At 45.8% G+C, this 24,526-nt stretch overlaps 1 protein-coding gene across 6 annotated transcripts in view; it reads left to right on the top strand.

Annotated features, from left to right (window-relative positions):
• The window catches only part of TPP2 (tripeptidyl peptidase 2), a 1,323,399-nt gene that overhangs the window by 701,484 nt on the left and 597,389 nt on the right, over positions 1-24,526 (top strand). For all 6 annotated transcript variants that reach the window (XM_033947626.1, XM_033947627.1, XM_033947625.1 and 3 more), the window contains one exon: positions 17,362-17,458. In XM_033947626.1, coding sequence (XP_033803517.1) covers positions 17,362-17,458 — 97 coding nt within the window. The remainder of the gene's footprint in view (positions 1-17,361; positions 17,459-24,526) is intronic.

Raw genomic sequence — 24,526 nt, 5'->3', positions numbered from 1 at the left:
GAAGTAGCGATCATCAAACGGTTTGGTTTGATATAACGGCTAAAGTGTAGAGTGGCCGCACGATACTTAAAGTCCTAGTTTCAAACGTACGGACTTTAATGCTATGGGAGAGTACCTGAAGAAAGAGCTGTTAGGATGGGAGGACATAAGAGAAGTGGAAAGACAGTGGTCTAAGCTGAAAGGAGCGATAAAAATGGCTACGGACCTTTATGTGAAGAAAATCAATAAAAACAAGAGTAAAAGGAAACCGATATGGTTCTCCAACCTAGTGGCTGAGAAAATAAAGGCAAAAGAGTTGGCGTTCGTGAAAAATTTAAAAAAAACAAGAAGAGGAGAGCAGAAAGGACTACAGGGTGAAACTGAAAGAAGCCAAGAGAGAGATACGTCTGGCGAAAGCACAGGTGGAAGAACAAATGGCTAAAAATGTAAAAAAGGAAGACAAAATTTTTTTCAGATATATTAGTGAAAGGAGGAAGATGAAAAATGGAATTGCTAGGCTAAAAGATGCTGGGAACAAATATGTGGAGAGTGATGAGGAGAAAGCAAATGTGCTAAACAAATACTTCTGTTCTGTGTTCACAGAAGAAAATTCTGGAGAAGGACCGAGATTGTCTAGCAAAGTTACACGAGAAAATGGAGTAGATTCTGCGCCATTCACGGAGGAGGGTGTTTATGAGCAACTTGAAAAACTGAAGGTGGACAAAGTGATGGGACCAGACGGGATCCATCCCAGGATACTAAGGGAGCTCAGAGAGGTTCTGGCAAGTCCTATTAAAGACTTGTTCAACAAATCTCTGGAGACGGGAGTGATTCCTGGGGATTGGAGGAGAGCGGATGTGGTCCCTATTCATAAAAGTGGTCACAGTGATGAAGCAGGAAACTACAGGCCGGTGAGCCTCACTTCAGTTGTTGGAAAAATAATGGAAGTGTTGCTGAAAGAAAGGATAGTGTACTTCCTTGAATCTAATGGGTTACAGGATCCGAGGCAGCATGGCTTTACAAAAGATAAATTGTGCCAAACGAACCTGATTGAATTTTTTGATTGGGTGACCAGAGAGCTGGATTGAGGACATATGCTAGATGTAATTTACTTGGATTTCAGCAAAGCCTTTTATACAGTTCCTCATAGGAGGCTGTTGAACAAACTTGAAGGGCTGAAGTTAGGACCCAAAGTGGTGAACTGGGTTAGAAACTGGCTGTCGGACAGACGCCAAAGGATGGTGGTTAATGGAAGTCGCTCGAAGGAAGGAAAGGTGACTAGTGGAGTCCCTCAGTGTTCGGTGCTGGGGTCAATCCTGTTCAATATGTTTGTGAGTGATATTGCTGAAGGGTTAGGAGGAAAAGTGTGCCTTTTTGCAGATGATACCAAGATTTGTAACAGAGTCGACACCGAAGAGGAAGTGGAAAATATGAAAAAGGATCTGCAAAAGTTAGAGGAATGGTCTAATTCCTGGCAACTAAAATTCAATGCAAAGAAATGCAGAGTAATGCATTTGGGGATTAATAATAGGAAGGAACCGTATATGCCGGGAGGAGAGAAGCTGATATGCACGGACGGGGAGAGGGACCTTGGGGTGATAGTGTCCGAAGATCTAAAGGTGAAAAAACAGTGTGACAAGGCAGTGGCTGCTGCCAGAAGGATGCTGGGCTGTATAAAGAGAGGCATAGTCAGTAGAAGGAAGAAGGTGTTGATGCCTCTGTACAGGTCATTGCTAAGGCCCCACTTGAGAGTATTGTGTTCAATTTTGGAGACCGTATCTGGCGAAGGACGTAAGAAGACTTGAGGTGGTCCAGAGGAGGTCGACGAAAATGATAGGAGGCTTGCGCCAGAAGACGTATGAGGAGAGACTGGAAGCCCTGAATATGTATACCCTAGAGGAAAGGGGAGGCAGGGGAGATATGATTCAGACGTTCAAATACTTGAAGGATATTAACGTAGAACAAAATCTTTTTCAGAGAAAGGAAAATGGTAAAACCAGAGGACATAATTTGAGGTTGAGGGGTGGTAGATTCAAAGGCAATGTTAGGAAATTATACTTTACAGAGAGGGTGGTAGATGTCTGGAATGAGCTCCCGAGAGAGGTGGTGGAGAGTAAAACTGTGACTGAGTTCAAAGAAGCGTGGGATGAACACAAAGGATCTAGAATCAGAAAATAAGATTAAATATTGAACTAAGGCCGGTACTGGGCAGACTTGCACGGTCTGTGTCTGTATATGGCCGTTTGGTGGAAGATGGGCTTCAATGGCTGGGAGGGTGTAGATGGGCTGGAGTAAGTCTTAAAGATTTCGGCAGTTGGAACCCAAGCACAGTATAGGGTAAAGCTTTGGATTCTTGCCCAGAAATAGCTAAGAAGAAAAAATTAAAAAATTTAAATTGAATCAGGTTGGGCAGACTGGATGGACCATTCGGGTCCTTTATCTGCCGTCATCTACTATGTTACTATGTCCTATGACACCCTCTGGAAGCGCATTCCAGGTGTCCACTACCCTTTGTGTGAAGAAGAACTTCCTAGCATTGGTTCTGAATCTGTCCCCTCTTAATTTTTCCGAATGCCCTCTCGTTCTTGTATTTATCGAAAGTTTGAAGAATCTGTTCCTCTCCACTTTCTCTATGCCCTTCATGATCTTGTACGTCTCTATCATGTCCCCTCTAAATCTCCGCTTCTCTAGGGAAAAGAGCCCCAGTTTCTCTAATCTTTCAGCATATGAAAGGTTTTCCATATCTTTTATCAATCGTGTCGCTCTTTTCTGAACCCTCTCAAGTATCGCCATATCCTTTTTTAGGTACAGCAACCAATATTGGATGGCCTGAAAAAAGGCCTTGCCGTGGCTTCACCCAGGATTCAGATCGCAGGTCTGTCCTGTTTGGGACCTGTTGCGCTCAGAGGTTCCTTAGCGGCGCATCCAGATGTGGTCTGTTTCCTGAGGGAAGTGGCTCAGCTGAGACCTCCCTTGTGCCTCCCTTCTCCGAAGTGGAATCTGAATCAGGTTCTCCGCTCCTTGGCTTGTCCGCCCTTTGAACCTCTGGGACAGGCTTCTTTGATGGATCTCTCAATTAAGACGGTATTACTGGTAGCGGTCACTTCTGCCCGAAAAGGTTCAGAGCTTCAAGCTCTTTCTTGCTGGGATCCTTTCTTGCGTTTCACAGATTCCGTGGTTCTTTTGTGGACAGTTCCTTCTTCCGAAAGTGGTTTCTGTCTTTCATGTGAATCGGGAAGTTCGTCTTCTAGCATTCTTTCCTTCAGGTTCCAAGGACCAGAACCAGGTTCTGCAGTCCCTGGCTGTACACTGGCTTTTGCTGTGGTATTTGGAGGTCACCGAGTTTCGCCTCTCGGACCATCTGTTTGTCCTTGCAGGTCCAGACCGTAAGGCCTGCCTATAAGGCTACCATTTCCAGATGGATCCGTGCAGCCTTCGCTGCTGCCTATGTAGCGGCAGAGAAAAAGCCCCTCGTCGGAGTGCCGGCTCATTCTACCAGAGGGGCATCCTCTTCTTGGGCAGAGTCTTCGGCAGTTTCCCCAGAAGAGATCTGCAGGGCTGCTACATGGTCTTCCTTGCACATCTTTGCCAAGTTTTACCAGGTTGATGTGGCAGCCAAGCAGAATACCGCTTTCTGTGCCTTGGTGTTGGCAGCAAGCTCATCTGTCCGACCCTGATGTTTTTCAGGACTGCTCTGTTATGTCCCAGTGGTCCCAGACTAAAGGGATTGTACAAGAATGAAAGATTAGGTTCTTACCTTTGCTAATCTTCCTGTAAATCCTTCCTTTATTCCGGGAACTCGCCTTATGTCTGCCTGATTTGCTGATTGACTGCCTGACTACTGGTAAGTTGGCATTCAGTCTCGGACCAGCCTTTCTAAGAGTACCAACTGTGTTGATGTAGCTTTATATTAAGGGGGGTCCCTGGATTAGCGCCTCCTTCTGACAGTGCAGGCTGTGTCTCCTTAAAGCACTCTTTTTATCATTCAGGTTCTAATGTTTCATAACCTTTTTTCTAGTTTTCATTGTTGCTGTTTTGCATATGTTAATATGAGCAGAATTGTTTGTTTGGCAGGGAGTTCCCCTCTCTCTCTTGTTTTCTGTAGTTGTTCTTGGCTGCTTGAAGACTAACTGAGGTCCAGGGAGCATGCTCCAGAATATGATAGAAGAGGGAGGAGTCAAGACTTCTATCATTTTAAGTTTCCTACAGCTACTGGCAGGCCAGGATGCACAATACCCAGGGTTCCCGGAATAAAAAGAGGATTTACAAGAAATATTAACAAAGGTAAGAACCTAATTTTTCATTCACTCATCAGAGGGTAACTCTGCGCCCCAGAAGCCGGAGACTTTCTCAGAGTTTCTGAAACAGTTGTTAAAAAAAACCCGCCTTTTCATAACAGGTGTTCTTCCTTGGCACAGTCCCGCTCCATATCCACTGTGTCTCCCAGTGGCGTTGCTTCTCTGGGCATGTCCTTTTCTCAGTCAACTGTTGTTTCTGATCTGCTTGATCCTGGTCATTATGCTGATGTCCAGCTTGTTAACCCGTTATTTCAAGGTGCAGTGCTTCCAAGGACGTGGGGGGAGAGGGACCAGGGACTGTATGCTTAGTGTTATCATATGGCTCCAGAAAAAAGGGGATGGATTGAGACATCCGGGTTTTACTTCCATTGAAAGCAATGGAAGTAAGGAGAACAGATTGAGACATCTTGGTTGCTTTCAATGGAAGTAAAACCCGGATGTCTCAATCCGTCCCCTTTTTCTGGAGCCATATGGTAACCTTATGTATGCTGAATCTTCAGTTCCTTGTCATCAACAGCAGATGAATCCAGAGACTAGTGGGATTACGTCCATCAATCAGCAGGTGGAGATAGCACTGAGTTGTCCTCAGGTATATATTTGATGCAAAGCCTCCTGGTCAACCAGTATACTCTATCTCCAGCAGGTTGCTGGATGTGTTTCTCACAGCTCCTGGATTATACGGATGGATTTCGAGCCAGGCCAGGCTATTTGGAATGGAGGGGTGTTCTGGCACACCTGGGTCCCCCCTGCGTCCCTACCTCACCTTCTTCAGGGTAACACCTGGGCTCTCCCAGGTCTCTTACCCCATCTGACATGGTGCCTTCTCTGGGTTTCTCCTTTCCCACGTGAGTATGGAGTAGCGGATTTCTACAGTCACTTGCCCTTTCAGAAGGCTCAGACTTTGTTGCTTCAAGAGACCGGTGTCTCTGCTCCTTCAGTTCGGGTTTTACTTTTGTTTGTTTGTCAAGGACTCATCCTCTTCAAGCTAACACCTGGGCCCCACCAGGTCCCTTACCCGAGCTAGGATGAGGCCTTGCTAACAAAGGGTGATACCTGCTCACTGCGGGTCCCTTACCCTATCTACTATATAAGGTAATTGCAGGGAAACAAGATTTTATGTATATGTGTATATATGTGGAAACAAAACAAAAAATAAGAGGGACTGGAAACTCAATTCACAATCATACAAAACAAATTTTCCACTGGTAGAAAGTGCTCAATACCTTAACCCCTCGTGAGCTACCTTCAAGCCAGTCAAACTTAATAGGGGAAATGCCTCAGATGCTACAAAGCTAACGTTGCTTTGAGACTAGAAAGGAGAGCAACACTCAAGATTCACATACATATAGAAAAAAATTAGATGCATTTGAATAGTCACACAATGTATTGAAGAATTAATAAAATTAGACCCAATCAACACAGGCATTTAATCCATGTGTATGTACTGAATTCAGATTAAAAATCCAGTGTTCCCGCTGCAAAAGCCTTAGCCTTCTATTCCTACCATGTTGATTTGCCTTGATGTGATCTATGACAAAGCATCTTAAATCATCAAATACATGATCGTACTGAACACAATGTGACACCATATTAGTTAAGCCCCTCATGAAGGCACCACAATGTTCATTCACTCTTAAACAAAATTTTCTAGATGTTTGTCCTATATAGAGTTTCTTACAAGGACAAATAAAACAGTAAACCTTGTGTCATGCCTTAACTTGATTCAACCATAAAAGATACAGAGACTTGAGAGCATATTGCATGTGGCAGATGTAAAACCTGTAGTGTTACTTTATCGATCACAGAGTTTGTGCCCTGTGGATGGGATTACATATACACTCAAACATAAAACCACTTGCAACACAGATTTTGTGGTTTACTGATTTATTTGTCATTGTAAGAAACTCTATATAGGACAAACATCTAGACAATTTTGTTTAAGAGTGAATGAACATCGTAGTGCCTTCATGAGGGGCTTAACTAATGCCCCTATGGTGTCACATTATGTTCAGTACAATCATGTATTTGATGATTTAAGATGCTTTGTCATAGATCACATCAAGGCAAATCAACGTGTGGGAATAGAAAGCTAAGGCTTTTGCAGCAGGAACAACATTGGATTTTTAATCTGAATTCAGTACATCCACATGGATTAAATGCCTCTATTGATTGGGTCTATTTTTATTAATTCTTCAATACATTGTGTGACTCTTCAAATACATCTAATTCTTTTTTATATGTAGGTGAATCTTCTTGAGTATTGCTTCAGACATTGTGGCACTAGTTGTCTTTTGCTGGTTCTTTAATGAAAATTGATCTGGGTGAGCTAATCACATGATTGCAATGATGTGATCAGCTCTCACTACACTGTTTTAAAGAACACTGGGGTGCCATTTTTTCACCTTACCCTGCAGACTCGATGTGTTGATAGCACTTCAGGCAAGTTTTGAATATATAAACACTTTATTTATGAATGTAGAGTTCCGTGCTGTAAACTTTTGTGCTACTCTCTGTAGAGTCCTGAAGAAATGATCAGCAGATCATGAAACGCTGGTCATCGTTGGCTTACTGACTCAAAGAGAAAGTAGCAGACATAGCAGTTAAAGATAAGTGCTGCTTTATTTTTTCAAGCATGACCTAAGGGTTTTTTCACCTATGATAGAAAGCTGAAAGAGAGCTAATGAACAATTTAAGCTCTCCTTTCTAGTCTCAAAGTAACGTTAGCTTTGTAGCATCTGAGGCGTTTCTCCTATTAAGTTTGACTGGCTTGAAGGTAGCTTGTAGCAGTATGCTCACGAGGGGTTAAGGTATTGAGCACTTTCCACCAGTGTGTATTTAAACTGGAAAATTTGTTTTGTATGATTGTGATATGGAAACTTCATAGTTGTATGTGGTATATAAATTTTTAAATACATAAATAAAATGCTACGGTGTCTTCTCTGATTCTCCTTTCCCATTTAAAAAAAACAAAAAACACCAGACACGGTGTATGGAATACCGGTTTTCTCAAGTGGTTTACTCAGTTGGAAGCTTGGCTCCTTCGGTTTGCCGTTCCTGCTTGCTCGCAGGAGAGTATAGTTTCTTCTGCTTTCGAGTGATTCGCGGGTGAAGGAGTGGACACAGCCTTCCAGCAGCATGTTTCCCAATTTCCCTGAGAATTTGGTTTTTGGGGTTTTGTGGCAGCCATTCCATTGCCGGGGGGGGGGGGGCACATCGAGAACGGTAGCTGGCAGGTACCCTTGCAGGACAGCTGAGGCTGATTTTATTTTTTTTTTTCCCCTCGGCCATGCTCCACCATTTTGAGTCAGAGGATCGGCTAGGGCAGTCGGCTTCTGTGAGTATGCCACATTTGCGGTTTTGAAAGGTCACTTGGACACACAAAGTCAGAGGCGTGAAGAAAGTACAAGTTTTATTCACAGCATGCATGCTGGACCCCTGAGCTCCAAGCTGGCTCAGAAGTGCCGAAACCAGGAAGTTACAGAGATATTTATTCATTTTTCTGGCTATACAACTGAATTCTAGAAAAAGCTTTTCACGTGTTACTTTTCTTAACACTCATTGGTTCTAAGCTCACACTAGCAGGTCACTAGCAGGACACTTATCTAACTCTTACAGTTAAATGTACAGAAGGGCAGGGTACATCATGGCTCAAACTCTTATCTATTCAGCTTACAATGTGGTAAGGTAGGGACATACATTTTAGGCAGATGATTGTACACTCTTTTCAGCTATTAGACCAGAGCAATATTTTAAACAACAGTTAACCATTTCATGACCCTACAGTTTCATTTGGGAGACAGCTTATTTTGGTGCAGTTTGTTTGGGGGCATACTCGATATGCCCTAGTGATCAGGGGGTTGGGGTAAATTTGGGGGGGGGGCCGAGAACGCTTCATGGAGCAACCCCAAGGTTCTCATCCCAGGTTGGAACACACAGTGAGGGAGTTGGTTACCCTGTTTACTTTATCCCTGTCTTGGGTACAGGATAGGAGGTGACTTTTTTGATGGGCATTTGTGTGCAGGAGATGTTTTCTGGACAGGTCTCTTTGTTGGTCTGGGAGGGGGGCCGTGTCGGTGGTTCACAGAGGCTTAAGGGCCTGTTGGATAGCGACCTAGTCTACAGTGTGGGCTGACTTCTCCGGCTGCTCTCAATTCCTTTGGGGTTGTTTGAGATGGGCCTGAGATTGGTGTGGACAAATTCCTGAAGGGAAGTTCATAGGCTGTTATTGAGGATCTGGCTTAGGGGGATGCAGATGTTCTTGCAGGCACATATTCCTTGGGGACCTTGTTCGGTCCATTCACACAATTATTCTGAGCACGCCTGATTCTGCTTTTATGTGACTGCACCCAATGAGATTAGGTTTTGTGTTTACTTTTACTAATTCTAGCCCTTTGCGCTGTGACTTATACTCTCACCTTGATTCTCCTAAACATGGTTAGGTGTAGGTGGCTATCTTGTGCATGGGGCTGTTCTCTCAGAGCCTTCAATGCAATCTTTCTTGGATTCTACAGGGGTCGAGCAGGGCTAACACTGGGTACTATTTTCACCTTCTCGGTTTAAACATGAGACCCTTTCTCTAACTACAGGGTATTTGTAGGCTGCATGAGGGGTCGGTTCTTCCTCCTGCATTAAGTTGACATTTTTATTTCACAGGGTGACACCGACTTTGAGGGTCAGGTCTAATGGCCTTTCTGTTAGGTTCCTGTGTTCACAGCTGGTGGCTTGTATGTGCTAGGCCAGGGGTAGGCAATTCCGGTCCTCAGGATATCCACCATGAATATGTATGAGATGGATTTGCATGCACTGCCTCCTTGAGATGCAAATCTATCTCATGCATATTTATTGTGGATATCCTGAAAACCTGACCTGGCTCCGGCTCTCGAGGACTGGAATTGCCTACCCCTGTGCTAGGCCATCCTTATAGACTAGCCTGTGTAGACTAGGACTTAGTGGTCCGTGTCAAGGCTGTAGATACTTCTTACAGCTTCCTTGGCAAGCTGATAGGGAGTTTTTAGGGGGTTCGGTCGCCGTACTATTTCGTTGCAACTTGTTTCCTCTTGTCTTTTGACAGTTGCCTAGGTGTCAGGGTGATCCTATAGAGGGCTCTGTACTGGCTTCTATTCCTTCTCATGGACACTGGTTAGTGTCTTCAGCTGGTTGGTCCTGGCTAGCAGAAGGTTCAGACATGTTAGTCGGGTTTTTTTCTCCTCTTGGGGTTTTTTGCCTCAGGTTCTGTCCGTTTTCTGGGTGATGACTTTCTCTTCTATCCTTTGGACAGTTCTTTGAGCGCCCTGGTAGCCAAGGGGAGGGCTTTGAGCTTTCTTCTCTTCTCTCTCTTTGGTAGGTCATTGTCTTCGTTTGATGCTGACTAGCGCCAGGTTCATTCAGGTGCTTTCATGTTATTCATGCAGGTCTTCCCTATTTTGGGGGGGGGTTTGGCCCATCTTCCCTTCCTTTGTGCTTCAGATAGGACTAGGTATTTTGTATCTCTGGTCCTGGTTTTCCTGAGTTTTCTGGTGGCTATTTCCTGGTTTAATGCTCCTACACCGCTGTGGATATAGGTTCATGAGTGTTACTCAAATTTTATTCATCTGGATATTGACTCAACCTAGGTGTGGCCAAGGGACAACCACTCTATTTGTTACCTGCTGGCTCTTCTTGGGTGAGGATGCTCAGGTGGCCTGGCGTCATGGTTGGGATTTAGCTGACCTCTCTTTCATTATCCAGAAGGAGCCAACAACAACACCCTCACGAGGACTATCATCAGTGGAACTGTCGCAAGGGGAATGAGCCTGGCCTGAATTGGGCCTTCTGGCCACAGATAGGAATTTGGAAGGGGTTTGTGCTGTCTATTTCCTTCTATAACAGTTGGCCTGTGTTTATTCTATCCGTCTCTCCCTGATGGGCTCATCTTTCTCTCTTCTTTTTCTGTTTCACTGTTGGGTTCCTTTGCCTGAGGCTTCGTACTGCCTTCTCGCCTCATTCTCTCGGGGTCTTTGGTCTGTTACCTTTGGAGGCCAGCATGCCTGTTGTTGTTCCCCTGTTTTATATAGCCCATTTGGGGCATTACAGTTCTTCTGGGTACATCTAGTTTGTCTCACAAGCTGATTTCCCCTGCTCGGCGGGGTGACTCCATCTTTGTGGTATTCACAGCATAAACATTTAGGTAAACTATTTCTATGCTCTCATTTCGGATAGGGTCTAGCCAGTCAGTATGTCTCTATCTGGAGCTGAATTTGTTTCTGTCCAGTAGTGTCAAGTATTCACATTGCAGTTGATGAGGTTCCGATTGATTCCACCAGCTTTATTAGTTTCTGGAGTTTAGCTCATCAATTGGAGGCTGGAGTCGACCTTGCCTCTCTGGTAGCACTCTGGGTGTTGATGTAAGAGTCATTTCCTCTCTTAGGTGAGGATTCTTGAAGTTGTTCAGCGGTTCGCCTTGTTTGAGAGTTCTGTTGATTTTATTCCTTGAGAAGGGCTCTTCTTTAGGTGGTGAGCCATCACTTTTGGTGTTACAGGCTCAATGCTATACAATCTTGCAAGGGGAAGGGAGTCTGTGATGCTTTTATGCCTTTGCCTGAAGGTCATGGCTTTTCCATGGTCTAGGAACTTTGCAGGATATAGTGTATTCAATCAACAGGATTTGTTTTGCTTCACTGGATTCACATCAGTCTGGTGCTCTGCAGTCATTCTATTCATGGAGGGCCACTGCAGCGGGTGTTTCCACAGCATACTGCTTACAGGCACTGATTGCTCCGGCTCATGTGTTCGGTAGGCCTCTGTCTTATTATAGAATACATACACTCTGTGTCTTGGTATCTCCTTGGACGTAGGCTGCAGAGCATGAATTGGAAGCAGAGGATTTCACAATTTCTTGATGGTTGTTCTCTAGATATCCACAGTTGTGGTCTAGGTGTGGGGCTGCTTATTGTGTAGCTGCAGTAGCGTACTAAGGGGGGGGCGGTCCGCCCCAGGTGCAGCCTTAGTGGGGGGTGCACAGCCGGCCAGGTCCGGAAAACTCTACCGAGCCGATCAGCCTGCCTCTCCCTGACGTCAATTCTGCCGTCGGAGAGGAAGTTTGGGCCAGCCAATCACTGCCTAGCTGGGCGGAACTTCCTCTCCGACAGCAGAATTGACGTCGGGGAGAGGAAGGCTGGTCGGCCCGACGCAGGGAAGATGAGCTTGGGGTGGCGGCGGCTTTAGAAGGGCAAACAAATGTGTCACTGAAAAATAAATAGGAGGCCAGAACTGGGTCACTGAAGGCAGCATGTTTACTTCATTCATGCTGCCGGTGGCCCGAAGAGTTGCAGCAGTGCTGCTGGGAAGAACAATGAGCAAGCACCGGATCCTGCCAGGGGGGGGGGGGGGGGAGGAATAGCATGGGTAGGGTAAGAGAGATGCTGGAACGCGGGGATGGGGAGAAAAGATGCCAGACATCCAAGGGAAGCAAGGGAAGGGGCTGATAGAGATGCCAGACCACGGGAGGGAGGAAAGAAATGGGGGAAGAAAGATTGTATGCAGTCAGAAGAAGAAAGTGCAACCAGAGACTCATGAAATCACCAGACAACAAGGTAGAAAAAATGATTTTATTTTAAATTTAGTGATCAAAATGTATCTGAGTTTATATCTGCTCTCTTCATTTTGCACTATGGCCCCCCTTTTACTAAAACACAATAACGGTTTTTAGCGCAGGGAGCCTATGAACATCGAGAGCAGCCCTGGGTATTCAGCGCAGCTCCCTGCGCTAAAAACTGCTATTGTGCTTTAGTAAAAAGGGAGGGGGGAGTTATTAGTCTATTTTTGTATGGTTGTTACTGAGGTGACAGTGCATAGAGTCATCTGCCTTTACCTCTTTGAAAAAAACCCAGAATAGGAATGATAATTAACATTTTCTCAGTGTACAGTGTGTTTTGTGGTTTTTTTTTAAATTTTATTGTTGATAGATCATTTTGACTTGGTCATTTTAAATGTAGCTCGCAAGCCCAAAAAATGTGGGCACCCCTGAGCTAGAGCATTGAAGTTGTGTGTTTCTGCCGTAAAGGTCATATGCAACTACAACGCTCCGGCTGCTGTAAGAAGGCAGTTTAGACATCGCCGGCCACAGGGCAGGGAGGTTTGTCGGACCGGGCCTGTTGTCCGGGCCGGGGGGGTGGAGAAAGCGCCACAAAGGTAATGGGCAGGGAGGGAGAAAGGAAGAAAAGGTGGGGTGGAGAGGAAAACAGGGTAAAACAGAGGGGGGAGAAGGACGCTGAAAGCACATGGGGAAGACAGAGGGGGGAGAAGTACGCTGAAAGCACATGGGTAAGACAGAGTGGGAAGAAGATGCTGAATGGAAATGGGGAACAGAGAGTGGGGAGAAGATGCTTAAGGGAAATGAGGAACAAAGAGTGGGGAGAAGATGCTGCAGGAAAATGGGGAAGAGAGAGTGGGGAGAAGACGCTGAAGGGAAATGGGGAAGAGAGAGTTGGGAGAAGATGCTGGCAGGGAAGAAGACAGATGCCAGACTATGGGAGGAGCGGAGGGAATAAGATGGGTGCCAGACTAATTTGGAAGGAGGGAGAAAGGGAGAGGCACAGTAACAGAGCAAATGGAAGATGCAGAGAGAAGAGGGACAGTAGATGGAAGGAAGAGAGTAACAAGAAGATGAGGAAAGCAGAAACCAGAGAAGACAAAGGTAGAACAAAAATTTTCTATTTATTTATTGCTTTAGGAGACCTGTGTCACTGTTTCTGTGGTGTTGCATTGTATGCAGAGTCCAGCTTCTTGCTGATTCAATTTAACCTTTGTCTATGTATTTCTATTTTATCCCCCCTTTTACAAAACTGTGGAGCATTTTTTAACGCCAGCCGTGGTGGTAGTAGCTCTGATGCTCAGAATTCTGTGAGTGTTGGAGCTTTTACCACTGTGGCTAAAATTCACACTACAGTTTTGTAAAAGGGGGAGGGGTTAGTTTGTGATGACATATTTCATACTAAGCGAAGGTGTTTTCTGTGTTCTGTGTGTTCGAAAGACATGGTTTTCTGTTAGGATTGACGGTGTAGGATTGATCTGTACTAGTCTGGCTTGTTTAGTTTTACAATGGGTGTATTGATGTTGTACTGCTCACTGCAGTATGTAAGATGCTGCCTTTTCCTAGGTACTCATGTGTGACATGTGGCTTGTTACTAAAAATCATGTTTTTTGTACAGATGGGGGGTGGGGGGTACCAAAAAATGATGGGCCCCGAGTGTCACATATGCTAGGTACGCCACTTCGTAGCTGTCAGTATGTGGGGACTGGTGGAGCGGTGTTTATTTCCCTCCCTACTTAAGACTGCTTTGTAGTCTGGAAGATTCATCTGATGTTGATGACAAGGAAGGTAAAATTATGTCCTTATTTGATAATTTTCTTTCCTTTAGTCACAGCAGATGAATCCAGAGTCCCACCCTGTCTCAGTTTATGTGTTTATCACTCTTCAGTGTGTTTTTTGGCAAACTTTTTCGGATGGAGTTGCATTCTCAGTTTTTAAGTTTTCAATTGTTCAAGTAGCACATATAGCAGTTTTATTTGTTTCATGTCTTTTATGTGCTTTATTTTGACTGCTCTGAGAAGACCTATGCTGGTTGGCCAGGAGGCTGTGCATCCAAGATATACTTGAGGACAACTCAGTGCTCTCTATCTCACCTGCTAGTTGATGGACGTAATCCCACTAGTCTCTGGATTCATCTGCTGTGACTAAAGGAAAAAAAATTATCAGGTAAGGACATAATTGTACCATCTTTCAGGAGCGTAGGACTTGAGGACGATCCCACAGTGTTGAGCTTGTTTCAGTCTGTGGCTTTGCTGAATCTTATTTCGGTATCTCTGCAGGAATTGCATTTGGTCACTCAGCTGGCTCCATCCTCTTCTTCATCCTGGCTTTCTGGTGCGTGCTCATGGTCTCCCAACTTTCCCTGGCACCCTGATCTGACCATTTTAATGTCAGTGCAATATGACTATCTGGAAGGTGCTCTTTTGTTAGCGACGACCATGTCTTGCTGGTACCCTTTGGCACTGGAGTACCCACAGGTTCTGGATCAGCCTTGAGTGGATTCTATGGTTGCGCAGATGCCTGAGTGTACCTCTCTACCCAAGGAAAGTGCTGTGGTGCTTACAGATAAGCAGGACCGCCATGAAGACATTGTCCTCAAGAGGCTTTTTGATGCAGCTGCTTTGGGCTTTCAGGTTGCTTTGATGGCATCTGTTGTCACATGTCTCACCTGTATACACTGGAGAGTGAAGCTATAGATTCTTCTCCTCATCTTCTTTTGGCTGGGTCAGCTTATGTGACTGCTGCTCTATATGCCTTATATGGGGTTTTCCATTTCTGCCCACAGAATGCTCTGGATTAGACAATGGGTTGGTGATTCCACTTCCAAAGGTTTCTTTGGCAAGGTTTCACTTTCAGGGCAGTTGCTGTTTGGCAAGGGCCTGGTCGACCTCATGAATTCTGTGGTGTTCAGTCACCATAAGACCCTGTCTGATAGCAGACCTAGACCCTCTAAGGGTTCTGGTCACTCTAATTTTCATGTCTTCAGGCATTCCCACGCATATTCCAGCGTCAGATCTCAGACCAGACTCCCGGAAGTGGTACTTCCCGTCCTGTGCCCCCTGCCTATTCTAGAGCTGCAGCATATATGTAAGGCTCTCAAGATTTTGCACTCTCACATAGAAACAGTGTGATCTGTTATAGCAGTGGTTGTCCGGGAGAGTCCCTTGCCTCTCTGGATTCTTAGGAACATGCTTGTGGTCTCACATCTTGCACAAACATTGCCAGTTTTTAGATCTGCCCTTTGGACTAGCAACGCCTCCTCATTCCTTCGCCAAGGTGATGGCAATCATAGCGGCTTACTTAAGTACCACGGGTCTGGAAAGGCAAAGTTTGCTGAAACATGGCCCATGTTGGGTCTAGGCTCCAGTGTTCGTTGATGTAGTTTGGAATTTGAAATATAAAGTATTTGAACTTTACACTCCTGTGTCCAGGAACTGGCTCCACGTTGTGTGCTTTGTGGACATCTTTTGTTTCTTTGTGAAAGCCTGGTCTTCTGCCTCTGTCTTTGGGACCACAGTTATTACAGCAGGTCCCTCCAGTAGCTTTCTGGATTGAATGTACTACAGGCCCCATGAAGACCAAAGGAGAAGATAGTGAAATGTCAGAGTGGGGTGGCAAAGACTGTTTTCTCCTTGGCACTCTGGAAGGGGCACTTGCCAATAACTCTTGTTCAAATCTAATGCGGAGGTGAACTTAGCGCCTACCAACTGTTCATTCTCTTTGTAAGCTTCAAGGGCCCGACAAAGCCGATGGTAGCCTTTTCAAATGGTGTATCGATTATTGGCATAGGAACGAGAGGGGCTGTTGCTGTTGGAACTGTTGCTCAACTGGCAGATGGGGCAGGACTGACAGAATCTGTCTACCTCCTGGGCCTTAGGTATCTGGTCAGTCGGAGTATTAGGCCACTCCCAGTGCATCCCAGGATGCACTGGGAAGGAGGCCTAAGACTCTGATTGTCCCAGGTGCCCAAGGCCCCTCCTGTGGGTGGGGCCTTAAACATTTGGGCCAATCAGAGTCTTGGGCCCCCAGCACATCCCAGAATGCACCGATAAGGGGAAGGCCCACCATTTTGGAGTGGCCTTTCATCTTAAAAGGTCAAAGGGGTGCCATGGGGGATCTACCTGTTAGGGGGGATGCTAGGGGGGCTACAGGTGCCGGGAGCTCTGGAAGGGGGAGGTGTCATCGGGTGGAGGGGAAGTTCTGGGAGGTGGCGGCAAGAGGGGAGTAGGCATCCCTTCTACCAGTGGATTTGTTGGGGTTTGGAGGTGATGGCAGGAGGGAGTGGGCATCCCTCCTGCCACAAACATTTGTGGGGAGGTTTGTGGGTGGTGGTGGGAGGGAATGGGCAATCCCTTCTGCCGCGTACATTTGCGGGGGTTTGAGGCTGGCAGCGAGATGGAGTCGGCATCCTTCTTGCTGCGAACATTGGCGAGGAGTTCAGGGGTGGTAGCTGGAGGGAGTGGGCATACCTTTCGCCAGCCAACTTCATCTTGGGAAGATTCCCTGCCACAGCCACTCAGCTGATCAAGGCAGGAAGATTTCCTTGCTGGGATCAGCTTATTGGCCATATGTATTTGAAATGTAGCTAGCATTATGCTGGCCTATATTTCATGCGTCTATCGCAGCCTTAGAGAGACACCCAGGGCTGTTTAAGCTCGCCTAAGGCCGCTTCTGGGTGAAACCACGCTTAGATTTGAACAAGCTTAGGTGTCCTAACGCATCTCCCTGCACCCGTGACAGATGCCTACAGTGTAGGTGAGCAGCCTCGGGTTTGTTTTTTGTTTTTAGAAAACATGCATCCCGATTAGCTTATTAGACAACGGTAGGATGCCTACTGCTGCTTACGTTTATAGAATTTGTCCCTTTGTCTATTTTTAAAAAACATTTTCAAAATCTATATTTTATCTGGTGCTACAGCCACCGTAGTAACCAATGCTGAAGGTTTGGCTCAATCTTTATCAGAAAACTCCAAAACCGCTGAAACATTGTGAGGAATATTATCCTGATTTTCCTTTATTGTGTCTGCAAATCACTATTTTATAAAGATGCTTATGTAAATCTAGTGTGCAACTGAAAAGAAGGCATAGCCATGGGAGGTGTATGGGCGGGTCGGGGTGTTCACTGGATATGCATGCAGTATTATGGAATTTGGGGGATTTACATCAGCTTTCATTTGGAATACCATTTATAAAATAGCACTGGCTAATCAAGAAAGTGAGATACTGTGTGCACCAAATGATCGTGTGTGAACATATGGCTAGTTTGATAGTTTTATAATTTGGTTAGTGGTATAAATGAGTTTGGTAGGATTGGAAGGTTTGGAGAATTTTTAAAAAGTTCACATTCATTATCTTATAACCGACTATTGTACTATAATTTTAATATTTGTTGGTAAGTGCTATGGTAAAGGAATATATCTTTGTGGTCTGTAAGCTTAATATGCTTCTATTTATATAAATAAACCTATCAAAATATTGTATTATATGTTTTCCTTATGGTATCATTTAATTACAGACCCATTAGTTCTAAAACCAAACCTATGGGATCCCGTGATGTTTTGTCAAATAATCGACAGATATATGAGATCATTTTAACATACAACTTTCATCAGGTAAGTGTTAATATTTAAAATTTGCAAGTTAAAATGTAACAAGCTGTAGTACTTTTGGTGTTTAAAATTGTCCCATGAATCTTATACCTGGAGATTAAGAAGTAAGGTTTTAATGATTTTTGAAGAATTGGATAGTTTTGTTTTCCAGTTTGCGCTTAATTAATTAAGGTTTCCTTTTACAGACCTGCAGTAGAGGTTGCTACCACGGGCCAGTGAGGTTAAATGCTCCTATGCTTATAGAAATTCTGTGCGCATCAGAGCATTTACCTTGCCGGCCCGCTGTAAAAACCTCTACCGTGGCTATGTAAAAGCCAGCACAAGATAACTTACATTGATAAATATGTACATTGCATTATTGACATATACTGATCTATTATAGCCACATATGTGAATGAGGTCAAGGTGTAATTTTGAAAAAATCATTTTTAGAATTTGTATTACTTGGTAGCAGTTCTATAAAAGTTAGGAATCAGTTATACCATACATTTTTCTTCTATACCACAAATTTCAGCTAGGGTTCAATGCAGTTTACAACAAGATTAAGAACTGAGGACATGAAAATTGAATGAAAGATAGGAGTTGGCTCCTGAGATTTCATTATAGGTCCAAGGAGAAAAGTTATGCACCCAGAACTAACATCTGTCCACTCAAAAGCTGCTAACCCATGAAGTGGTATTCTGTAATTATATAATACTTATTAATATAATTTGTATTTTGTTTTCATTTTGAGTACCGTATTTTCACGCATATAACGCGCGCGTTATACGCGTTTTTACCTACCGCGCATACCCCTCGCGCGTTATATGCGTGAGCGCGGTATACGAAAGTTTTCAAACATAGTTCCCACCCCGCCCGACGCCCGATTCACCCCCCCAGCAGGACCACTCGCACCCCCACCCCGAACGACCACTCGCACGCGCTCCCACCCGCACCCGCATCCACGATCGGAGCAAGAGGGAGCCCAAGCCCTCTTGCCCGGCCGACTCCCCGACGTCCGATACATCCCCCCCCCCCGGCAGGACCACTCGCACCCCCACCCCGAAGGACCGCCGACTTCCCGACAATATCGGGCCAGAAGGGAGCCCAAACCCTCCTGGCCACGGCGACCCCCTAACCCCACCCCGCACTACATTACGGGCAGGAGGGATCCCAGGCCCTCCTGCCCTCGACGCAAACCCCCCTCCCCCCCAACGACCGTCCCCCCCCCAAGAACCTCCGACCGCCCCCCCAGCCGACCCGCGACCCCCCTGGCCGCCCCCACGCCCCCCCCACCCCCCTTCCCCGTACCTTTGGAAGTGGGCCGGACAGACGGGAGCCAACCCCGCCTGTCCGGCAGGCAGCCAACGAAGGAATGAGGCCGGATTGGCCCATCCGTCCTAAAGCTCCGCCTACTGGTGGGGCCTAAGGCGCGTGGGCCAATCAGAATAGGCCCTGGAGCCTTAGGTCCCACCTGGGGGCGCGGCCTGAGGCACATGGGCCCAACCCGACCATGTGCCTCAGGCCGCGCCCCCAGGTGGGACCTAAGGCTCCAGGGCCTATTCTGATTGGCCCACGCGCCTTAGGCCCCACCAGTAGGCGGAGCTTTAGGACGGATGGGCCAATCCGGCCTCATTCCTTCGTTGGCTGCCTGCCGGACAGGCGGGTTTGGCTCCCGTCTGTCCGGCCAACTACCAAAGGTACGGGGAAGGGGGGTGGGGGGGTCGTGGGGGTCGCCAGGGGGGTCGCGGGTCGGCTGGGGGAGCGGTCGGAGGTTCTTGGGGGGGGCGGTCGTTGGGGGGGAGGGGGGTTTGCGTCGAGGGCAGGAGGGCCTGGGATCCCTCCTGCCCGTAATGTAGTGCGGGGTGGGGTTAGGGGGTCGCCGTGGCCAGGAGGGTTTGGGCTCCCTTCTGGCCCAACTACCAAAGGTACGGGGAAGGGGGGTGGGGGGGTCGTGGGGGTCGCCAGGGGGGGTCGCGGGTCGGCTGGGGGGGCGGTCGGAGGTTCTTGGGGGGGGGGCGGGCGGTGGGGGGGGGGGGGTTTGCGTCGAGGGCAGGAGGGCCTGGGATCCCTCCTGCCCGTAATGTAGTGCGGGGTGGGGTTAGGGGGTCGCCGTGGCCAGGAGGATTTGGGCTCCCTCCTGGCCCGATATTGTTGGGGAGTCGGCGGTCCTTCGGGGGGAGGGATGTATCGGACGTCGGGGGGGGGGCATCAGGCTTTCAGGATGGGGACAGACCTTCAAGGGGGGACAGTGCACGGAAGTCAGGGGGGGTGAACGGAGAGTCGGGACAGCGCACGGAAATTCAGGGCAGTGCACGGAAGTCAGGGGGGGGTGAACGGAGAGTCGGGACAGCGCACGGAAAGTCGGGGCAGTGCACGGAAGTCAGGGGGGGGTGAACGGAGAGTCGGGACAGCGCACGGAGAGGCGGGGCAGTGCACGGAAGTCAGGGGGGTGAACGGAGAGTCGGGCAGCATGCGCGGTATAATCGTGAGCGCGTTATACCAAAGTTTTTGTGCTTATCATCGTGATTTCTGCGCGCTATACACGTGTGCGCGTTTTATACGGGTGCGTGTTATTTGCGTGAAAATACGGTATCCCTGTTTGTTATATGAATATTCTTCCACGCCACTGTTTAATGTACAAGTATTCATATTCTGGTGAAATTTATCATGTTTCGCAGTGATTTTAAATATTTATTATTTGATACTGTATCTCGTTTGTCCTATTCATAAGATTTATTTTTTCTTCTACAAGTTTGTCATTGATTACATTTATGCTTATAAAGGATCATTTTGCTATTGTACCATACACCAAACAAATAAGGATAACAGCAAATATACTCATGCAATGCAACCAATAAACAAAGCTGTTCCATGGTAACTGAAAGACGTCTTATTCAAAACCGCATACACTATGAGGAGAAAAAAGCCTCAAATTCATGTAGCAGTAGAGTTCATTCATCAACTTCAAGCTGCTTTCAATACTATCACAGGCATAAAAAAAAACTTCAACTCAGAATCAGCTAGGTTTAAGAATGAAGAACTGCCAATCAGGTGCACACAAAAGGGAAAATAACTGGGACTTATCTCCGATCCTCAAGCTTGGTTCCAGATATAAGGGACTTGTCTCCAATTCTCCAAAGAGTCATCATTCCAGAACTCCCAACACTCAACTCCCGACAAGAGACCTTGTTTCTCCAACTCTTATTTGCTGCTTCAGGGGAGAGACATGTTCAAAATCCTCCATGCTTAAATCCACCACCGATGGCAGTCAGGAACAGCAGTATGCTGAAATCCGACCATTATAACCCTTCTGGTTATACTACATCACTTTGGGTCCAGCGAAACTCAAAAGCACTCTCCAGATTAAAAAAAAGGCATACCATTCTATCCTTTGGTTCAACCCTTGTGGCCATATTGTTCTTAATGTAAAAATCCAGCACTGTTCAATCTGGTGAAGTTTTTTTTTGTATCAATACATTTTTATTGAAAATAAACTTTGCGATATAAAAGTATCATCGTTACGAAGAGTAACCCACAGCAATAAAAGCAAACATTTTCCCCCGGCCCTCCACCATTCAAATCATTACCATTTACCCCTCCAAAAACCCATCAGGGAGGACGAAAAGGAAAAGAAACATCCCATAAACAACACAGTCCATGGACTACTGCTACCAACCTGCACACTAGACACCACAGCATATAACTCCCCACCCCATTCCTCCCTTCCCCTATAGCCATCCAAATAAGCATATGTCCATCCCTTCAAGAATCAGTCCTAGAAGTATACCCACAATCCTCAAACCATCCCATAAATTCCAGCTGACATTCAACCATTTAATTTCTTGAAAAGCAATTTATTATGTTTTCAAAATACATACCAAGAAACCTTGTACAGAAAACAATTTAAAGCATACATAATTAACCCCCAAAAGGAAAGATAATATGATAAAACAAGCAAACAAATATAAGCTTAAATTCAGCTCAAGTCCTTTATAAAGGATCCAAAATGGTTATATAGTGAGAAGAATATTAAAATAAAACTTACAATGGAAATGGCTATTTAACTGAGGATAGAGTATCACATATTATTTAAATAGCACTTAAGTTATTTTCTTTCTCCTGTCGGGACTATGACAAAAACATTGTTAATTGAAAAGGATCAAAGAAAACAAATTTTTGTGTACGATAATATATAATACATTTACATGGATGACAAAGATAGAAGCCCTAAGGCTATAATAGTAGGCTTTAATACAAGAAAATCTTGTCTACGCTGCTGCATTTCTTGTGCCCAATCTGGGAACATTTGTACAGTATCTTAAGTCCCAAAAATTATTTTTGTTTGTTCTTAAAGAAAAGTTTCAGGATCCAGTTTTTATCAGATGAAAGAGCTACAGTTAGGTGTAACGTTGTTGGTATCACTACTTCTGTATCTGAAAGTTTTAACAGAGTTGAGATATTAAATTATCCCAGGACAAGCAGGCAGCTATTCTCACATATGGGTGACGTCATCGACGGAGCCGGATGCGGAAGCCTCGCAAGCAGACTTGCTTGTAGAAACTAGAAGTTTTGAGTCGACCACACCGTGCATGCGCGAGTGCCTTCCTGCCCAGCGTAGGGCGCGTCTCCTCAGTTCTCATTTTTCTGCGGAGCCAAGAAGTCCGTCTTTGACTCTCTGCATTTAACTTTGTTACTTCATGCCTTCTCTGAACCATGGTTTGTATTTTTTTCTTCACGAATCGCTGTTCTTGTTTTATTTCTTTTATTTTTAGTTAAAAAAAAAAAATTCAATCTTCCGTCCGTCTGCCAGGTCAGGCCGCTCGGCCACTGCCCAAGGGCTTCTCCCAAGGGGAGAAACATTGGTCCAAAATGACAGCTACGGCACTGAACTTCCAAAAAGGGAATTACGAAGGGATGAGACTCATGGTAGGGAAGAAGATTAAGAAGAGGATAAGCACTGTAAAAACGCTAGCGCAAGCTTGGTCCCTTTTTAAGGACATAGTCACCGAGGCGCAAAATATATATATACTGTGTATCAACAAGGGATCCAAGAGGGAAAAAAACAAAGAACCGGCGTGGCTTACTGTAGAGGTGAAGGAAGCGATCAGAGACAAGAAAACTTCATTTAAGGAATGGAAAAGGTCAAAAACGGATGAAAACTGGAACAAGCACAAACAACATCAACGAAGGTCCCATAAGGCGGTAAAAGGGGCCAAAAGAGACTACAAGGAAAAAATAGCCAAGGAGGCGAAGAAATTCAAGCCGTTCTTTCGATATATTAAGGGGAAACGACCTGCAAAGGAAGTGGTGGGAACGTTGGATGACCATTGAATAAAGGAAGCAGTAAAGGAGGACAAAGCAATCGCTGACAAACTGAACACATTTTTTGCATCTGTATTTACCGAAGAAGATGCACACAGCATACCGGAACCTATCAGGCTATATGCTGGAAATGAAGACGGAAAGCTGACAGGATTGACGGTCAGTCTAGAGGAGTTATGTAGGCAGATTGATAGGCTTAAGAGCGATAAATCCCCAGGACTGGATGGCATCCATTTGAGAGTCATCAAGGAACTGAAAGGGACCATAGCTGAACTGCTTCAACTAATAGCCAATCTGTCGATCAAATCGGGAAAGATTATAGAAGACTGGAAGGTGGCAAATGTTACACCGATCTTCAAGAAAGGTTCGAGGGGAGATCCGGGGAACTACAGACCGGTGAGTCTGACCTCGGTACCGGGAAAGATGGTAGAGTCACTGATAAAGGACAGCATCATTGATCACCTTGACAGACACGGGCTGATGAAGACCAGTCAGCACGGTGTTAGCAAAGGCAGATCGTGTTTGACGAACTTGCTTCACTTCTTTGAGGGAGTAAACAGACAGATAGACAAAGGCGATCCATTCGACATTGTATAACTGGATTTTCAGAAGGCGTTTGACAAGGTTCCGCATGAACGACTATTTCGGAAAATTGCAAGGCATGGAATTGAGGGTGAAATACTCACATGGATTAAAAACTGGTTGGAGCATAGGAAACAGAGAGTGGGTGTAAATGGACAATACTCGGACTGGAAGAGCGTCACCAGTTGGGTGCCGCAGGGCTTGGTGCTTGGACCCGTGCTCTTTAACATCTTTATAAGTGATCTGGACATAGGTACGACGAGCGAGGTGATTAAATTTGCGGATGATACGAAGTTATTCAGAGTAGAAAAGACGCAGGGAGATTGCGAAGATCTGCAACGTGACATAATCAAGCTCGAGGAATGGGCATCGACATGGAAGATGAGGTTCAACGTGGATAAGTGTAAAGTGATGCATGTCGATAACAAAAATCTCATGCACGAATACAGGATGTCCGGGGCGGTACTTGGAGAGACCTCCCAGGAAAGGGACTTGGGAGTTCTGATCGACAAGTCGATGAAACCGTCCACACAATGTGTGGCGGCAGCAAAAAGGGCAAACAGAATGCTAGGAATGATAAAGAAGGGGATCATGAACAGATCAGAGAAGGTTATCATGCCGCTGTACCGGGCCATGGTATGCCCTCACCTGGAGTACTGCGTCCAACACTGGTCGCCGTACATGAAGAAGGACACGGTACTACTCGAAAGGGTCCAGAGAAGAGTGACTAAGATGGTTAAGGGGCTGGATGAGCTGCTGTACAGCGAAAGATTAGAGAAACTGGGCCTCTTCTCTCTCGAACAGAGGAGATTGAGAGGGGACATGATCGAAACATTCAAGGTACTGAAGGGGATAGACTTAGTAGATAAGGACAGGTTGTTCACCCTCTCCAAGGTAGGGAGAACAAGAGGCACTCTCTAAAGTTGAAAGGGGATAGATTCCGTACAAACGTAAGAAAGTTCTTCTTCATCCAGAGAATGGTAGAGAGCTGAAACGCTCTTCCAGAGGCTGTTATAGGGGAAAACACCCTCCAAGGATTCAAGACAAAGTTAGACAAGTTTCTGCTGAACAAGAACGTGTGCTGGTAGGGCTAGTCTCAGTTAGAGTGCTGATCTTAGACCAGAGGGCCGCCGCGTGAGCGGACTGCTGGGCATGATGGACCACTAGTCTGATTCAGCAGTGGCA

This window comes from Geotrypetes seraphini, chromosome 6, assembly GCF_902459505.1.
Source record: "Geotrypetes seraphini chromosome 6, aGeoSer1.1, whole genome shotgun sequence".
NCBI classification, from domain to species: Eukaryota; Metazoa; Chordata; class Amphibia; order Gymnophiona; family Dermophiidae; genus Geotrypetes; species Geotrypetes seraphini.
Note: the sequence above shows the minus strand (reverse complement) of the source record. Positions and strands in the feature narration are given on the sequence as shown.